The sequence below is a fragment of the Engraulis encrasicolus genome, chromosome 23 (genome assembly GCF_034702125.1).
Source record: "Engraulis encrasicolus isolate BLACKSEA-1 chromosome 23, IST_EnEncr_1.0, whole genome shotgun sequence".
Lineage (NCBI taxonomy): Eukaryota > Metazoa > Chordata > Actinopteri > Clupeiformes > Engraulidae > Engraulis > Engraulis encrasicolus.
Genome location: NC_085879.1, coordinates 16,367,970 through 16,386,790, shown reverse-complemented (window position 1 = coordinate 16,386,790; position 18,821 = coordinate 16,367,970). Strand labels below are relative to the sequence as shown.

General features: G+C 45.7%; 1 protein-coding gene across 5 annotated transcripts in view; it reads left to right on the top strand.

The window, feature by feature from the left end:
- LOC134440499 (ankyrin repeat and KH domain-containing protein 1-like) overlaps positions 1–18,603 on the top strand; it is a 53,054-nt gene extending 34,451 nt beyond the window's left edge. For 3 of the 5 annotated variants that reach the window (XM_063190599.1, XM_063190598.1, XM_063190597.1), the window contains exons 23-36: positions 63–225; positions 4,357–4,452; positions 4,733–4,849; positions 5,462–5,621; positions 5,864–6,000; positions 6,265–6,728; positions 7,295–7,453; positions 8,042–8,218; positions 8,550–10,723; positions 12,440–12,619; positions 12,947–13,204; positions 13,713–13,900; positions 17,535–17,699; positions 18,282–18,603. In XM_063190599.1, the coding sequence (XP_063046669.1) occupies positions 63–225; positions 4,357–4,452; positions 4,733–4,849; positions 5,462–5,621; positions 5,864–6,000; positions 6,265–6,728; positions 7,295–7,453; positions 8,042–8,218; positions 8,550–10,723; positions 12,440–12,619; positions 12,947–13,204; positions 13,713–13,900; positions 17,535–17,699; positions 18,282–18,341 (4,498 nt within the window). In that variant the 3' untranslated portion in view covers positions 18,342–18,603. The remainder of the gene's footprint in view (positions 1–62; positions 226–4,356; positions 4,453–4,732; positions 4,850–5,461; positions 5,622–5,863; positions 6,001–6,264; positions 6,729–7,294; positions 7,454–8,041; positions 8,219–8,549; positions 10,724–12,439; positions 12,620–12,946; positions 13,205–13,712; positions 13,901–17,534; positions 17,700–18,281) is intronic. The other 2 variants (XM_063190601.1, XM_063190600.1) reach the window with 1 other exon arrangement.
- The last annotated feature ends 218 nt before the right edge of the window (positions 18,604–18,821 follow it).

The window sequence follows — 18,821 nt, the reverse complement described above, 5'->3', positions numbered from 1 at the left end:
TATATACACGTTTTATAAATGAAAATTACTTTTTTACTTATGTGTGTCCTCATTGTGTTTAGGGGAGCTCACATCGACGTACGTAACAAGAAGGGCAATACCCCGCTGTGGCTGGCTGCCAACGGCGGCCATTTTGACGTGGTGCAGCTGTTGGTGCAGGCCGGAGCCGATGTGGACGCCGCCGACAACCGCAAGATCACGCCCCTCATGGCTGCCTTCCGCAAGGTGAGCAAGGCCACACACACCTTGTTTCATCTTCACACAAAAGGTCTTTGAACTAACTAACTCACTCTCTAACAGCAAGATCCCTTCTTCAAAGTGGTTCAGTGATGCTTGCAAGGTTAAGTTGTTCAGTACATCTTTATGCCCATGCCAAAACCAGACAACAAGCTGCTTTAAAACTCACATCAGCCCTGAACAAAGTGTCAGACTGGCTGACTTACAACTGTCTTACTCTGAATGTTAGCAAGACAGTGGCCATGTATTTTTCCATCAAGAAGTGTGATGCTAACCTGACATCTTTGTCAAGGGGCAGAGCATAACAACTGTTGATAATTTTAAGTATCTGGGTGTTATCATAGACTCTAATTTGTAGGGCTGTCCGCAAATAATCGACTAATCGTTGGTCAACCAAAAAAAATTCTAGTCGACCGAATCCCATTGGTCGATTGGTCGCAGCGGAAAAAAAATAAATAAACAGCGTCTCGTCAAAGTGCTTTCAGGACTCTTAACTTGAAGGCAGTGTTGCCAAGTCCACTTATTATAAGCGACCTTGGGCTTTTTTGGAGCAGTTGCTTTTAATTTTGTAAAGTCGCGGGTTGCGGTTTTTTGGGCTTGTTCTTTTCAGGGTTGGGCTTGCCGTTTTCTCCTGCTCTGCCGGTGATTTGAATGTGTTTCTCAATGGCAACTTGTTTTTCTCACTCATCCTTACAAGTGACCCTACTACAAAATTGTTAGCTCCCACTTTCTGTGGTCACTTGTGGGGATTTTAGCAGCCACGCAGACCCCCGCAAAGAGCAAGGTCTTCCCTGACCAGGCACACGACTGACGACCCACCCCTTTGGTCGCTTCTTTTGGGCTTGTTTTCATGACGCCCATCTGTCGCTTCTTTTGGGCTTGTTTTTAGGGCGTCAGTCGCTTATTTGTCGTAGAAAATCTGGCAACACTGCTGAAGGGCGTGACAAAGGAAGACGTGTTGTTGATTTGTTTGAGAAGGATAGAAGTTTTTTTGACCATGTCTGGAAGGAGCTCTAAAACATGGGATTATTTTTTAAAAGGATACAGATTACTGCTCGTCAGCCAATGGTCACTAACGTCGGGCGAGAAGAACCACGCGAATTCGAACAACAGGTGCGTTTAATTAGGCTATGTAACTTCACCACCACGGCAGATCCTGCTCTCTTCTCCCTCCCTCATACACACGCACCCGTACATTACCCGGCACCGTTTGCTACAATACCTCACTCAACTCGTTGAATCCATTGGTTGACAGAACTCCAGGGAGCCGCCTGCATCGGTCTCGTCTCGCATAATTATCCGTTTATTGCAGACGGTGTAAAAAGTGTGAAGCTCTGAAGCTCCAAAATGCTATGTTGCAACGTCATGGTGCTAAGTCGCACGTTGTTAGCTTCCATACCACTTTGCTGTACAATTGTAGGCTACTCCGTGCTGGCCAACATCCAAATAACCACCACCAGATATGAACATATTTTGGGGTGTGTGTGTACGTTAAGTCATTCACCGACAAACTTATCAGAATTCTGTTTGCTGCCCTGAACGGCAAGAACTCTTGTCAAGACTCCAGTCCAGCGCAGTGTTAATTTTGTCATCCATTTTTCAATTTAGTCTTAGTCTTATGTCAAAGTCCACAAAGTCTTAGTCGCTTTTAGTCTTTCAACAATCATTTATGTTTAGTTATTATTTAGTCGACTAAAAGTCCTCAACATTTTTGTCTAGTTTTAGTCTTTCACAAATAATTTTTGTTTAGTCATTATTTTGTTGACTAAAAGTCCTCAACATTTTATTCTAGTTTTAGTCTAAACATTTTAGTCTTTAGTTTAAGTCACAATACAATAAATCACAAGGCCTTTAGTAATGCACTAAGACTTGGTTATTGCCATTCTGGTAATAGCAAATTTATAACACTGTGTTAAAAATTAAAGCAGTCAATAGTGCATACAAATGTGAATATGTCGCTGGTGCTACGTATTCGTAAAGGGATTTTTGTTTTGTTTGAGAAGCTTCTCCCCCAATATTCGTTAGGGTCAGTCTGCTAAAAGTAAAATCTGTGGATGGATTCAGCTGTAATTAATCATTTTTTAAATCCCATAGTGTCCCTTTAAAGGTTGATTACAACTTAACAATAAATTTATAGGTTTTAGTTGTACCAATTGTTGTAAATTGCTGTAAATTGGTTGTACCAATTTATGTCTGAGCCCCCCCCCCCCCAAAAAGTCTACGTCTTAGTCGTTTTTAGTCTTTCACAAATCATTTTTGTTAGTCAGAATTTAGTCGACTAAAAGTTAGTTCTTAGTCTTAGTCACTTTTAGTCTTTCACAAATCATTTTTGTTTAGTCATTATTTAGTCGACTAAAAGTCCTCAACATTTTAGTCTTGTTTTAGTCTTTCACAGATCATTTTTGTTAGTCAGAATTTAGTCGATTAAACTCTCAAAAGGTTAGTCGACTAATATATTTAGTCTTAGTCTAGTCGACAAAATTAACACTGGTCCAGCGATAAACAAAACCAGCGTGGGTAATTTAAAGGGGGAAACGCTGCGCATCATAAACAGACCATAAACAGACACTAAGCGCTTGATGGACATTCCAGTGAACAACTATACAGTAATGCTGCAACAAATGTCGAAATAGATGAAAATGTATGACAGTCAACGCGGGGATATTGATTCTGCCCTCCAGTTGGGCTACTGCTTTCAGGCAGCGAGCGTCATCTCTACCGAATATTAATTTTAATTCGTTTTTTATTTGTGTTTTACAGGCTAAAACTATGTGAATTCGAACTTCGAATATTCATTAGGCCTAGTAGGGCTATCTGGGTCAAAATGGGATGTGTAAAAAAAAATAATATATATATATTTTTTTTACCGATATTTTTTTTTGGGGGGGGGGGGGGGGGGATTAATCGATTAGTCGGAGTAAATGACGACCTTTGGTCGACCAACAAAATCCTTGGTCGTGGACAGCCCTACTAATTTGTCATTTAAAAAGCACATTAAGAAAATATCCTAATGTGTCAAGGCTAGTCTAGGCTACTTTAGGCATATCAGACATCAATTGCCACTTCCTGCAGCAAAACTGTTTTTACATTCAATGATCTTTTCACACGTCATACTGTTCTACGAGTTGGTCACAGGCAGGTGTGACCACCATACAACCATTAGTTTCTCTCTACAAAATGGCTTTGAAGGTTCTGGACAAAAAGCCAAGAAAGTATCATCACTGTAGCATTATTTCAAAGTACAACTTACTGTCCTTTGATAGTTTTATCTATTTTGCTGATATGTGTTTAATGTATAAAATTACTCATGATCTTGCACCACCACCTGTCAAGCAATGCAGATCACGCTGCAGAGACAAATTAAGAGTGTCAAGGTCCTCTGTCAGAGGTGATTGTTATGTGGGATACAGGAAGACCTTCCTTTGGACACTCAGCCTTTTCTGTTTGTGCAATTGAAAAATGGAATGCAATTCCAATTTTTATCAGGGACAGTGTTAGCTTTAACCAGTTTAAATGATCACTAAAAAGATGTCTTAAGGCTAATCAAAAATGTGACCACTGATCATTGTGCTTTGTTACAGTAAGCACTGCCATATGGCATGTGCATCATCATGTGTGTATTGCCTTGTTGTTATAATGTGAAAGTACATGTTTTTGTATGTTTTAGTAGGATTCTGTTGCTACTCCAATTTGTGACTTGTAGTGGCAACAATAGTATATATATTGTCTATGTTTTAATGTGTGTTTGTTTTTACCACAGATGTAAGGACCACAGATGTAAACTAGCATCTAGCTAATGCCTTATGTAAAACCTTTTGAAGGCAATGACATTACATTGCATTACATTCTTTTAGACACTTGTGTTGCACAAGTAACATTTTTGAAAGAGTAACGAAACTATATATTTTGGAGTAAACATGCATTGTTGTTTCTTTTTGCAGTAAACATGCATTGTTGTTTCTTTTTGCAGTAAACATGCATTGTTGTTTCTTTTTGCAGTGAACATGCATTGTTTCTTTTTGCAGTAAACATGCATTGTTGTTTCTTTTTGGAGTAAACATGCATTGTTGTTTCTTTTTGCAGTAAACATGCATTGTTGTTTCTTTTTGCAATGTCCAGGGCCATGTGAAGGTGGTGCAGTACCTGGTGAAGGAAGTGAACCAGTTCCCCTCTGACATCGAGTGCATGAGATACATCGCCACCATTGCAGACAAGGTAAAGCAAGCTACTGGCATCAGAATAAAAGCCAACATGCAATAAAACTATGTAGTACTATCTATATAATTTCACATTAGATAATCAGAATAGGAAGTGAATTAATACAGAATTGGAAGTTAATTAATGTATCTCAGCTTTACACTCTGATGAAATCAAGTTGTACATTTACAATATACATGGTGGTAACCATTCATTATGCATTTATAATTGATGGTAACCACCTATTTATAATACCTATTGTGTGTGTGTGTGTGTGCGCGCGCGCCCGTCCTCCCAGGAGCTGCTGAAGAAGTGCCACCAGTGCATGGAGACCATCGTCAAAGCCAAAGACCAGCAGGCGGCTGAGGCCAACAAGAACGCCAGCATCCTGCTCAAAGAGCTCGACCTGGAGAAGGTAATCACAACAAGAGTAATGAGTAACTCTACTAATAATAACGGCTTTGTTTTCTATAGCGCCTTTCAAGGTCACTTCACCCAAAGTTACTTAACTTCACGTGTGGGCGTCTGTATGTACTTTTCGTGCACGTGTCAGTGCATGTGCTTGTAGTTAATATGATCCGTGTATATAATATAATGCCATTTTTCAAGGTGTCATCTGCAGTAGAGCGTATCTGAGGTGAAGGCCTGCTCAAAGAGTTTGGCCTGGCCAATGCTGTACACATAGGTGACCTGGAGGAGATGGCAAGCACTGCTGCTATGACTCACATAACCTGGCAGGAAGAGCTTAGTCACTGAAGTGGGGCTGACTAAATTGTGACCGCATTGATGCAAAAGGACCTTTGGGTCACACATCAGTTTGAGGGTGCACGGTCAACTTTAAGCCGAAAGGGGACAAGAGTACCAGAAGTAATTGGCTTTTGTAGTAAGTTTGTGGGGCCATAACAAAACCTTATTGGCAGTGGTTGAAGTACATGAAATTCGGGAATAAATGAGAATGAATTAAAATAAATTGTGAGCTGTGGATTCAGATAATCTTACGCTGTGCTATTTCTTTGTGTCCCCACAGTCCAGAGAGGAGAGCAAGAAGCAAGCTCTGGCTGCCAAGCGGGAGAAACGCAAGGAGAAGCGCAAGAAAAAGAAGGAGGAGCAGAAGAGGAAGCAGGAGGAGGAGGAGGAGACTCAGACCAAGGAGGAGGCCCAGGAGCAGGAGAAGGACATTTGTGATGGTATGTAAAACACTACAATTCTGAACACTGATGTGATTGCAATTTTGAGCAATTTTGATCATACGCCAGAATATGAGCAGAATTCAACAAAGCTGCTAAAAAATCTCTGAAATCAATTCTGATGAGAGGAGACGATACATGAGCAAAGTTGAAGTAACTTGTGGGAAGTTGTAACTTGTCCCTCCTCTCCCCATGCAGAATAAGATTGATAACATTTCTGCACTCTTCTTCTTCCCCTGCAGAACCGGAGGTGCCCATCGAGCCGCCAAGTGCCACCACCACCACGACCATCGGCATCTCGGCCACCTCTCCCACCTTCACCTCAGCCTTTGGCAAGAAGCGTGCCGGTACCACCACCGTAGCCAGCACAGGACGCAAGGTGAGAATTGGCTTCCTGCTTTATATCTGGTGCAATGCAGCCCTCTTTGACTAAATACAACACTACTGTGTACTGCTCCAGTAAAAATGAGATTATTTAACTCTCCAAAGCATCTCTCTTGATCTTTCCAAAGACTAAATCTAGAGTAGTTTGGATCTCCCTCTTGGCATCTAGACAAGGACTTCCACCCTTTCAGTACTCCATAATCTCTGCCCCCCTCCCCCATCCCCCCCGACTAACCACTAAATTAATTCTTCACTGAAGGGTCGTAAGAACAAGAGCAAGGATCCTGGCGGTGATACTGTCGTGGGCCTGCAGGAGGTGCCAGTGAGCCACCATGGCGGCCCAGCAGGGGGCAGCAGCAAGCAGCTGATCGGGGCCAATGGAGACTCCGACCACCTGGACAACACGGACTGCACTAGCGAGAGCAGTGGCAGCAGCAGCAGCAGCAGTGGAGGAGGAGGTGGTGGGGGAGGAGATAAGAACCACACCCACCACAACACCCCCACCACCAACAACCATCTCCGCCACCCACCAGACACGCACCCCGCACTCTCCACCTCCTGCTCATCCTCCTCCTCGTCATCCTCATCCTCCTCGTCAGGTGGAGGCCCCGCCATCATGTCCTCGGCCCCTACGCACGTCATCATGGCCGCGGAGAAGAGGCAGAGCGCCCAGCACGGCTCTTCACGCGACGACAAGGTCATCGGAGCCAAGAATCAGCAGAGGTAAGGCGATGTAGTATGGTTTCGTACCAGAGGTGGGATGGGTATTTCAAGAAGTGTGGTTAACATTCAGCAAAATAAAATGATGGTAAGGATGGTAAAGTGAAATGGGGCTTGATTAAATGGACTTGATTTAGTAAATGTCTGGAAGCAAGTTTTGGGGGGTTCTGGACTCCCGTGGAAGCCCCGATGCCTTCACATCATGTGACCTCTGGCCCTTCTGCATCATGGTTCCACTCCCATGTTTGCTGATTACTTCAATTGCCCTGTTTAGAGAGTAGAGGTCGGGGCTAATTTCTACTAAGTTTTAAACATAGATGAGCAGAGGCCATTGGAATGTTAAACTGAAGTGGGTGGTTTTGTGATGTCGCCATATGAAAATTTTACGCCAAAGCATGAAACCATACAAATGTATGTTTCAGTTTAAAACTGGTTTTGTGGGTCCTCCATCTTCTTTAGACTAAACCATGTTTGTAGTATCTGATGCGTACATGTTCTGCCACTGAAATTCACAGGTTAACATACCGGTACACAAATGACTAACTCAGACTCTGCTGTCTGTATCTCAGGTCTCACGAGCAGACGGCTGCTGATCTGGTGTCCAGCTCCATGCCGGCGTCCTACAAGAGCATCACGCTGCCGGTCACCTCCCCCAACAGCAAGCTCAGCATGACCAGCCCCAAGAGGGGCCAGAAGAGGGAGGACGGCTGGAAGGAAGTCGTCAGAAGGTAAGAACATCGGTCATTTCATATATGAAGAGCTCTTCTACAAAATGCTACAAAAGCTCTATAATTGTGCAATTTTGTTTAATTGATGTTATCCAAATTCAAACAAAATGGATGTCACTGCTGCTCATAATATCAGTTAAAAACACGTTGCAGTACGTTTGAAAATTGGATGTATAGCGTTTTTGGAAAAGAACTCTTCATATGCACCTTCTTTTTTGATTGGTCTTGCTTGCATGGCATAACACGGTACACATACAGCTGTAAATATGCATGCCATTTGGTGTTCTGTTGATTTATACATTACTACTACTACTACTACAACTACTTTAGAATGTCTAATGTGGTGTTTAAATTTGCATTGTGATTTTAGTGGTGATGGCACATACTCATTTACAATCTAAAAACATTAAATGTTAACATTTTGACATAACACATTGCACAATATTATTCATTGCGGTGATTGTGAGGTTGTGGTGGTGATTGTTTTTTTTTTTTTTTTTTTTTTTTTAATGTCCTTTTTTTTTTGCTTTTGCCACGAATCAAAGACAAAGTTGCATCACGGTGTTACCGGTATATTTTTCTCTGCAGTCGACCGATGAGGTTTCTATCCTGTAGGTCCAAACGGCTCTCGGTGCCGGCGTCGGTGGTGTCTCGCATCATGGGGCGTGGCGGCTGCAACATCACGGCCATCCAGGACGTCACCGGAGCGCACATCGACGTGGACAAGCAAAAGGACAAGAACGGAGAGAGGATGATCACCATCAGGTAATTAACGGCTGCAGGAGAGGTAGATTACATTTGTTAATCAGAAATGTGTGTAATTTTTTAAAAATGAGACTTTAGCGTGACTTTTAACAATAACAGAATTCTGTCTTTTTGTAGTTGTTTGTGCGAAAGAAAAATGTTGCTTTAGTCATTCAAGTGCTTTGAGAAGGGCGAGGGAAAACTGAAATGCAACCAACCCAAAACATTGCTACAAATTTTACACAGAGCTACTGTGTTTACTCAACTGTCCATTACAATTGTTGTTCTTGTCTAACCCTTTGACATGCCTCCTTGACTCCTCCTTCTTCCTGTCCTCATTTCCTTCCTACAGAGGAGGCACGGAGTCCACCCGCCACGCCATCCAGCTCATCAACGCCCTCATCCAGGACCCAGCCAAGGAGCTGGAGGACCTCATCCCCCGAAACCACATCCGGCCTCCGGGCTCCAAGCCAGGCACTGCTGCCTACGCCAGCACCGGCGGTGGAGGTCCCAACACCGTCTCCTCCTCCTCATCCATTGGTGGTCCTAAAGGCCAAGGTGTCCCCTCGGGCGCTTCTGCAAGCTTCCAAGCCTCAGCGGCGTCCGCTGCTGCTGCTGCCGCCGCTGCTGCCGCCGCACAGGCCGGGGGCAAAGCTGGCAAGGGTTTGACGTCGACCGGGTCGTCTGCCGCGTCAGGCATGAGGCAGCCGTTCCCCGTGTCGCTCCCGCTGGCGTACGCCCATCCTCAGCTGGCGCTGCTGGCCGCCCAGACCATGCAGCAGATCCGGCACCCGCGCCTCCCCATGGCCCAGTTCGGGGGCACGTTCTCGCCCGCGGCCGCCGGCACCTGGGGGCCTTTCCCGGTCCGACCAGTCAGTCCCGGCAGCAGCAACAGCTCCCCGAAACACGGCACCGGCGCCGGTGGTCCCACAACCCCGTCGTCGTCATCCTCCAACTCCAACTCTCGTCCTTCTGTGTCCTCTGCTGCTACGCCCACCTCCTCTGCCTCCCTGGCCGACCAAGTGGCCTCCAACACTAACTCAAGCCCCAGCGTCTCCGCCGCCGGCGTGGTCGCTGCGTCTCCGAGTAACAGTGGCGCTGGTGCCTCGCACAGCCAGCCCACGCCCTCGTCCGTTAGGAAGCAGCTCTTCGCCAGCACGGCCCACCCCAAGACCCCCAGCACGTCAGTCACTTCCCACGCGGCGGCCGCCATGACTAGCGGCCCCAGTGGTGGCGCTAATAGCGCTGCCTTCTCTTCATCATCCTCCTCTTCCTCTTCTTCTTCGCTGCTCCATCACCCTCATCATCCTCATCACGCGGCCGTGACCTCGGCTCCCTCGAATGCACCTTCCTCCTCCCTGCCGGCCCCCATCGCTCCCCCCATACAGACGTCCAAGGCGGCTCCCAAGATGGCCGAGAGTAGCGCGTCCGTGGCTCCCATCGGCAAAGAGAAGGCCGCACCTCCATCCGAGCCCCTGGCTGTACCCTTGGCGTCCGAGCCCACAGCGGTGACATCAGGAGGAGGCGCAGGGGATTTCCCCACGCCACTGGCTGCCGCCGGCAAGCCTGAACTCCCAACGCCACCACAGCCGTCTGGGATGCCCTTCACCTCCACCTCCGACGCCTCTCTGCCTACGCCCATGCAGGCCTCCAGCCTGCCTCCTGCTCCCCCATCCTCCTCCTCCTCCTCCTCCACCTCCCCCTCGGCCAGTCAGGCTCGCGGTGGTCCGCTGGGTAACAACAGCACGAATCACGCAGCCGCTGCAGCTGTGGGCGCGTCTCAGTTCTGCCCACCGGCCCCGCGCATGTCTCACCGCATGCAGCAGCTGGCGGCCTCCTCACACTACGGCCCGGCGCTCTCCGAGCAGCAGCAGCAGTCGCTCCTGATGTCACTCGGTGCACAGCAAGAGCCACAGAAACCCCAACAACCCACGCAGCAGCAGCAGCAGTCCACACTACCCCCCCAGGCCCAACACGCACCTCCCCCAAGCCTGGCCCCCCAACACCAACACCAACATCCCCCACCTCCACCCCCACCTCAACTCCAGATGTCCTCTTCATCCTCCTCTTCTGCTGCTGCCTCAGCTGCAAGCCTCGGCCTAATAAACGGTCAACATCAGCAGCAGCAGCATCAATTGCACATGTCTCACGGTGGTCCGAAATCTCAACAGCAGCAGCAGCAGCAGCAGCAGCTACCGCCTAACTACGGCCCAACGGCGCTCTTCAACCATTTCAGCAGCATGTTCGAGAATAGCCAGGTGGGCTCCAACCAGGTGTGGGGCGCGTGCCACCTGCCCACGCGCTCGCCTCCCGAGCAGCAACAGCAACAGCAGCAGCCCCCGCAGCAGCCCCACTACTCGGCTGCCGGCCACCCGCCCAGCGCCGCCGCCTACCTGGGCATGGGCATGGGACAGATGGACGCCAGCGGGGTCGGGATGGGCGGGCCAATGCCACCGCCGCCGCCGGACAGCTCCAAGGCGCCCGGATACCGGTCCGCTTCGCAGAGGATGGTGCCCAGCTCAATCGGTAAGAGAAATGGACTAGGCAGTTGGTGTGACGTAAAAAATGGAATGTAACAAAGACATCTACTAATGTAATGTGTTGGCCTTGGCCGGGGCTCACTTGTGATGTATCTATCTCAATGTGATTGTTTTTTTCCTGGTAAACTAATTAAACTAATGTAATGTGATGAGCATGAGTAATGTAGATTTGTTATGTTTTACATCACATTACATTAGGCTTAGTAGATGAGGCTGTAGTTGCATTACATTTTTTTACATCACATTGCATTACTCTATGCAAGATTGCAAAATGAAAGGCGTCCTTTGGATTCAACCCTTTCAAAACAAAAAAGATGGGGTAGGCTTGGGAAAAGGAACCCGAACCTTGGCCCCTTTAGACAAGTAGCCTGTGTATGGTATGGGGCATAAGCGCTAGTGGTGTCAACAATGATCGATTTGGCGATGCAATCCAATGCGGGGCATGGACGATCAAGAATCGATCCGGCAAGTTCCAGAATCAATCTGGCAATTTTTTTAAGTTTCAATTACTTCCATGGATATTTCGGGAGCAAATGAATGTTAAATTAAATAAAAGCACTTCAAAATATTGCAAGACTGATACAGAAAACAGCCAATAAATTGTTGCTCAGTATATGACTACTTGTATTGCCTCATCATGACTGATTAAACATTTGCTTTGCTTTCAGTAGAAATGTAATGCATTGCAATGCATTGTAGAATTGAATCGAATAGCATAAAATCGAATCGAATCGCTACCTCCCGAATCGTGATCGAATCGGATCGTGAGGGCAGTGCCGATCCACACCACTAAGCGCCACTGCATCCCCTGCATTTAACCCCTTTTTTATACTATTTTATATAATTTACTGGGGGTCACTTCATTCAGGAAGACTTCCAATGGAGGCAAGGCAGAACTTGATGCCATACATTACACTAAGTTAATCTGCATTACATTGCTTTACACTGTGGTGGCAATCTCATTCAAAACAACTTATACAATGGGGGCAAGGCCAAGTTTATATATAGCGCATTTCATTCATCCACAAGGCAGCTCAATGTCCTTCACTGTCCCAGCGTACCGGCAGCATAACAACCCCATGCTTTAGCAGTGTTGTATAATCAAAGGCTGAGGTGTTAAACAGTGACGTGGACATAAACATACTACATAAACAAATGTAGTATATAAAGTGACAAATGTGAGGTACCTGGTACAAGGCAATGTGTACCCATGTTGTCGATACACTGGGAAAAGGGGGTCACCGTGGAATTAAGCATAAGCCTCATGTGAAGTAGACTACCTGTTCTTAAAACATTCTAGGACGGCTTAAAGAAAAGGGGGAAAAGAATTCATTTCTCATTAACCCAGTCAAGTTATTCAGTAGTCCGTAATACACACACCACCATCCTTGCTGAACAAACACACATACACCCAGCCACCCACCAACCAACTGTCATCCACACTCAACAAATGTACACACACACACACACACACCACATTTATGTAATAAATACCGGTACCTCTGCGCCGTACCATTACGCAGGGGACCCCGGCTTCGATTCCGGCTTGTTTTTTTCCCCTGATCCTTACCCAACTCTCCCAACCATTTCCTGTCTGCTTTCCACTGTCCTGTCAATTAATAAAGGCTAAAAAGCCCTAAGCAATATTTAAAGTAATAATAATAATAATAATAATAATAAAACCTGTGTGTGTCGTCCGCAGCTCTGCACCCCCTGGACCCGGTGGCCAGCTCCATCTCGTCCTCGGCTGCGCTGACCAGCCTGGCCAACTCCACCTCCATCTCCGGCAGCGCAGTCTATCTGCACGGGCCCAGCGCCGCCACCGCACCCTCCTTCAACCGACAGCATTTCTCACCGCACCTCTGGGGTGCCTCCGGCTCATGTAAGCACTGGTTGGTTGGATGATCTGGGGTCCAACTAAATCCCCCTACATTTTGCTGCAAAGCCCGTAATGTATTTACGAGTGATGTATGTGATGTCAGTGGCTGCTTCTGTGCAGAAAAAAATGAATTTCAAGAATCCTTTTTTAAGGTCATTTCATGAACCAATGCAGCATCTGAAGCGGCTCATAGATGCTTCATTGTTCATAAATACTTAGGCTGATTTCCTTAGTAATTTGCCTTCAATAAAGTGACTCTTTGTGACCACTGCACCTGTCCTCCTCTTCCTCCTCCTCCTCCTCCTCCCCTTCCTCTTTCTCCTCCTCTAGGTGAGTCTGCGGTCCCCACGGTGTCATCGGGCGTCTCCTCCCCGCTTACCGCTGCCTCCTCGGCCCCGCCCCACCAGGCCAAGCCGCCGGGCTCCGTGTCGGGTCACCTGGACCGCAAGGTTCCGCCGCCCATCGGCACGGAGCGGCTCGCCCGGATCCGCCAGACGGGCACAGTCAACCCGCCGCTGCTCACCACCAGCTACACGGCACCCGTCGGCCAGGGAGGCATCTGGTCTTTCAGCGTTGGCAATCCCTCTGGTAGGTGCCCTGGGAAATGTTCCAAGCCAATGACTGCATGGATGGCTGGATGAATCAATATATGGATGGATAGATGGAGACATGGATGGATGGACAGATGTATATATGGATGGGCAGAAAGATGTATAGGATACAATGCCATAGTCTAGCTCATGATGGCTGCTCACCATCAGCTACACAGCACGTGTCAGCTAATGGGGCATTTGGTCCTTCAGCTTTGGCAATACTTCTGGTGTGGCTGCTTTGTTAGTTTAAGTAGCCCTAAACTTAAAAACAAAAAGGGCACAGATGCCAATGCTTCTCTAGCATGTTATAGGTACAATAACTGAGCTTTTTATGTACTCTCCTAATAGGATGAAGTGAGAATTGGTCAAAATCGAGCTATGAAATCAGTTCGGATGAGATGCCGTCGCTTGGTAGTGTGGTAGTTGTTTTTGTGTTTTGAGGCAGTCTTGTACAACGAAATAACGTGTCGTCTCCCCTGCTCTCTCCGTTTGTGTTTCCGCAGCAGAGCCGGTGTCTGGCTGGTCCCAGCCGCTGATGAGTAGCCACCTGTTGCAGCAGCAGGCGCAGGAGGCTGCGGCGGCCGCCGCCTTCTCCCAGCACCAGCCCATGGAGCAGGATGACACAGGCATCGTGGCCCCCTCCAACAGCTTCCACCAACAGCTGCCCAACAACCTCATGGACTTCCCCAAGGTGTGTGTGTGTGTCTGTGTGTGTCTGTCTGTGTGTCTGTGTGTGTCTGTCTGTGTATCGCAGCTGCAGAGCCTGTATCTGGCTGCTCTCAGTTGCCTAAGAACCTCCTAGACATCTCCAAAGTGGGTCATTGCAATTGTGTATATAATTTTGAAAAAATATGCTGAGGGGTTTACAGTATAGATTCTTGCTACATAGCACAGTACCATAGTTGTCAGCTTCCACCAACAGCTGCCTAATAACCTCATGGATTTCCTCAAGGTGCCCAAGGGCCTAGAAATCTAGGTTGCCCTTTGCTGCCATCCACTGATGGTGACGTCTTGAGGTGATGCTTTTGCAAAACTACCAAGAGACTAGCAGGGCTGATAGTATTCAGGCTCCATGCCTGATTTCAGACTTGACGGAGTTTGCAAAAATAAAAACATTTATAATAATTAGCCATTAGGTTATTCTTATCTCAGATAGTATTACAGGTTCAGGGTTTTCTTCTACTATCAGGCTTGAATAATGGTCATACACATGCTATTAAATGTTTGAATAATGTGTCTAAATAGGCCTATGTTACGTCACTATGCAGTATCTTGTCGTCATCGTTAGAGCAGGGGAAAAAGTTCAGGCTCAGGATTCTTTTTCACCATCACCCCTTGACTAGACCGGGGATAACCATGAAACATATCCTTTATAGGTCATTACATTCACTCTGATTGGTTGTATTAGTATGTAATTGCATAGAGAGGGATTTTTAAGACCGCCTCTTGGCTTGTCCTTAACATTTTTCTAGACCCTACCTCATCTTGATGAGAAGAGGTTAGGTCAGGTCATTGCGTTTTTGTAGAAGATTTTGACAAAATGTGGTATGTAAAAAGAGATTCACAATACATTTCCTTCTGAAGAGCATTCTGGGGTGCTTTACCCTGCATGTCAAAATAACACGATTAAGCCCAACAACCTTGTTGACTTTCCTAAAGCAAGTGGGCCAGCGCATTTCTGTGCAACATTTTGAGAAATGTGCGAACAGCATTTACAGTCCAGCTTCCTGCCTATGGAGCATTCAGCTTGCCTGCCGAACAAGCTGATACACTGTGCTCCCATAAAGTAAACTGGGCCAGTGCATTTTAGACCTTGACAATATATCAGTAATTGCATACAGTGTATTGGCTGGCAGTAATAAGCAATAGATAAACATCACAGTACATATCACGGCATAAGATAAACAGTGTAGACCTAGCAGTTTCTTGCTACAGTATCCCATGGGGAGGCTTTTCTAGTTCTGTGCAGCAACCCTGTACAGAAAACAGTCGTTCATAGACAAGTTTGTATACAGCGTAGGTCTGGTGACCTTGTTGAAGTCATGTTATAATTTACTTGACCTGGATTGTCAGTAAGCCATGCACTTTAAATAACCCTGAGGAGGTTGGAGAATGGGTGCCACTTAGCAGGTTGACTCTAAACTACTTGTAACCAAGAAATATCCCATGTGGCAGTATTGTCAAATTAAGCACAGAGGCACTGGCCATTTCAGATAACATAAATCCTACTGCAAGGCACTTACTGTTACTGAATACAAACAAGATGATGATTTGGGCAAATAATGTTACTGCCAAAGACTAGCGTGTTGAGCAAAACAAAGCACTATTACAGATGTAGGGAGAACCGAAGCGCCCCACTGCACAACAAGTACTCTCAAAAAAAAACCCCACAAAAAACCCTTCTCTCCCTGGCTTGAGACATGTTTCCCATTACTCTGTTGTCTTGTAAACATGGATTCCAAAGACTAATTGGTTACTTAACACAATTGTTTGTTAGACCACTCAAGACCTGAGATTGTAATGAATATACACATTGCTTATTAATTAGTCCTTTATTCACTTCACATAACGTGTATTTACAATAGTTACAGTATTTTCATTACACGGTTTAATTTTTTAGGGTATGGCGTGTTGTTGAAAATCTTTGTTTCATGATTGACATTTGTTATTTACCTATTGTTAATTGACACAAAACAACTAGCCTGGAAATTTCCATGCTGCCTTGTGCGCTCATTCCAAGCTGAAGAACAGCATGGAAACCCAAGCTGAAATCTTCACATGAGTTTTGGGAACCCAGGGAGGGCAATGCATGTTTTCAGGTTAACTACATCAACACCAGATGTGAAACAAGCTTTCCGTCAAGCTTGAGATGGCATTTGTTTACATTAACCTATCCTATGATAAAATGAATACATGGTTCCCAGACTTGCGCTTACTTGTGATCTAATCAGGGCTTGACATTGGCACCTGCCAACCGGCCAAAAATGCAGGGATGCACCAGATTGTGAAGTGCAGGAGCGCGGAGGATATCTCTCTTTACTACGACCGAAAATGCAGTCAGTAACAATTGTAGTCTCTTACTTATTCTTGGGTATGACGTATCTCAGTAGCATATATCCTGTTTTTGGACCTTTTAGATTCAAGAAAGATCATTCATTTTCTGAGCTTAGATGTGTCATGGTAAAGAAAAATATGCCTAGAATGAGTGGCTAGTAGAAAGGCTGAATGGCTAGTGACCCTGGAAAACTACTAGCTGCTGTGGCTGGTGAACTAAAAGTGAGCTGGATGTTATCTGTTGATAGCCAGGCTTCAAAACAACAACATACGGCTATCAACGTGTTCTGGGCTGGATAGACGGTGAGCTTGACCCTTGTCCTCCAAAGGCTGTCCGAAGATAACAGCTAAACTTCCCAAAGATAATTACACTGTGGAGGCCATCACTGGCATCTCCAAGTGAGAAAATACCACAACATGTTTACATAAGCACTAGGTCGGTCACTGAAGTGCAAGACAACAGGCAGGCCACCCATACGACTCTGCAAACAAATTCCTCAAGTAACTGAGGATTCTATCAACATGCAATAAAATGATTTATGGTGGTTGTTGCATCAAGTGTGGCAAAAATGTCTGCCTTGGAGGGTTTCTTGTAGCCAGGCTGTGCCCTCCTAGTGACGCAACACTTTCAGCGTTGCAACTAGTCAGGTCAAGAGCAATGCAAGTACTTACTGAGTTCCCACAAATACGGGAACTCCTCCCACTGTGTCAATAAGCAAACAATCATAAGCAGGTCAACCATGCCGTTTGGGAAACGTTAATTGTTAAGCTCTTGGTCAGACCAAGTCTCGGAAGAGATTTGAACGTCTATGATAATCAGGCTAAGTTTCTTGTAGTCTGACTAAACACCAGCCCCTCTCAACAACCCAAAGGTTTTGGTCAATGGGATAATGCCATGGAAATGGCAGATCTTGGTGATCTAACAAAATGCTGGTGTAATAACAATAATAATAATAATAGATTTTGTGTCAAATTAAATGGTCATTGTGTTTGCTGAGGCGCTTCGCCCTCCCTTGTCCTGCAGTCGAGGAGTCCATGTGTAACTCAGGAAAAAATGTTGTCACGTCATATTGTTAATGCACATGTTTTCCATTTTGTGTAAATAATACAAAATGGAAAAGTGTGTGTTGAGTCAATGCACACGTTGAGGTGTTTCTGTCCTCCCTTGTTTGGTAGCCGGGGAGTGCGTATAACTCAGTGAATTAAGATATGAAGTTGTATTGTCAATGCACATATTAATATTTCCCTCTCTCTCCTCCCTGTGTCTGCAGGGAATGCCCATGTCGATGTACGGTGGGACCATGATGGGCCCTCATGGCCCCATGGTGGAGGGCCCCGGGGGTCCCATCTATAACGGCCTGCACACCTCAGACCCCGCCTGGAGCCCCGTCATCAAGCTGGTCCCCAACTCCGCAGAGAGCTCCGATCCTCAGCAGGTAACGCTCGCACGCTCTCTCTCTGTCGTTATCTCTTTCCGGCCATCCCGAATTCTTTTTCCATCTACTTTTTCTCTCTTGTCTTTTCTCTGCCCTCTCTTACAAGAATTAAAGACTTGTCTTTTTAGAATTTTCTTTGCAATGGAATGAGGACTAAATAGCCCCACTCACATACATTTCCTTACTAGTCTGATGCACACGTGCAGAACTATTGTTGATGTTATACCTCTGGTCCAGAGAAGAGAACCTATACAGGTCTCAGTAGGTCAGTTTGTGTGCGTATGATGTCCGTATGCATGTGCGTCTGTCGGTATGTGTGTGTGTATTAATATTTAGGCAGATTGTCATTTCCATCATACCACTAGATGGAGTTTTCTCCGAGTTAGAACTGTAAGTTTCCTCAGCACTAGGACCTGGTTACTTTCCTTTTGCTGCCGAAATTGAACCAGTTTATCATTTCAGTGGCAGAAACGAGCTGCAATAGTCATCTGTCATCCAGTTATGAATCTTTTACTGTGAAAATGGAATTTCCGTGTCTCACGTCTTCCCTCTCTCTCTCCCTCTCCCTCTCTCTCTCTATAGGTCTGGCCAGGTACTTGGGCCCCCCACATTGGGAATGTGCATTTGAACCACGTCAACTAGACCACAATACTGGCAACCACCTTCAAAAGCATATGTCCAAAATTAACAGAAAAATACTCACTTTAAAGCGAACAAGAGGAAAATAAAAATCACAAGACAAAACCTTAGTAATGTGGGCAAGTAACAGAGTTAAGAATTGTTAAAGAAAAGAAGAGAAGAAAAACATACTCTGTTTTTTTTGTTTTTGTTTTGTTTTTTTGTTTTATTTTTGACGTGCCTAACTCAAAAAATAAAATAAAAAGGAATCCAGTGTGGGACGTTACTGGTTTACCACTTGTCTCTGAACAAATCTCAACAGGATCCTTTTCTCTCTCTGCGTAGCTTTAGCCGTTTTGACCTAAACCCACGAAAAGCCGATATCGGACTGTAAGGTTACTTCAACATGCAGTCACTAACTAGATGATTACCTAAAGATATCAGAAGAAATCAAACCTTTTAGAGTGGTAAATACATGTACAATTGTTTACATACTAAAAAAAA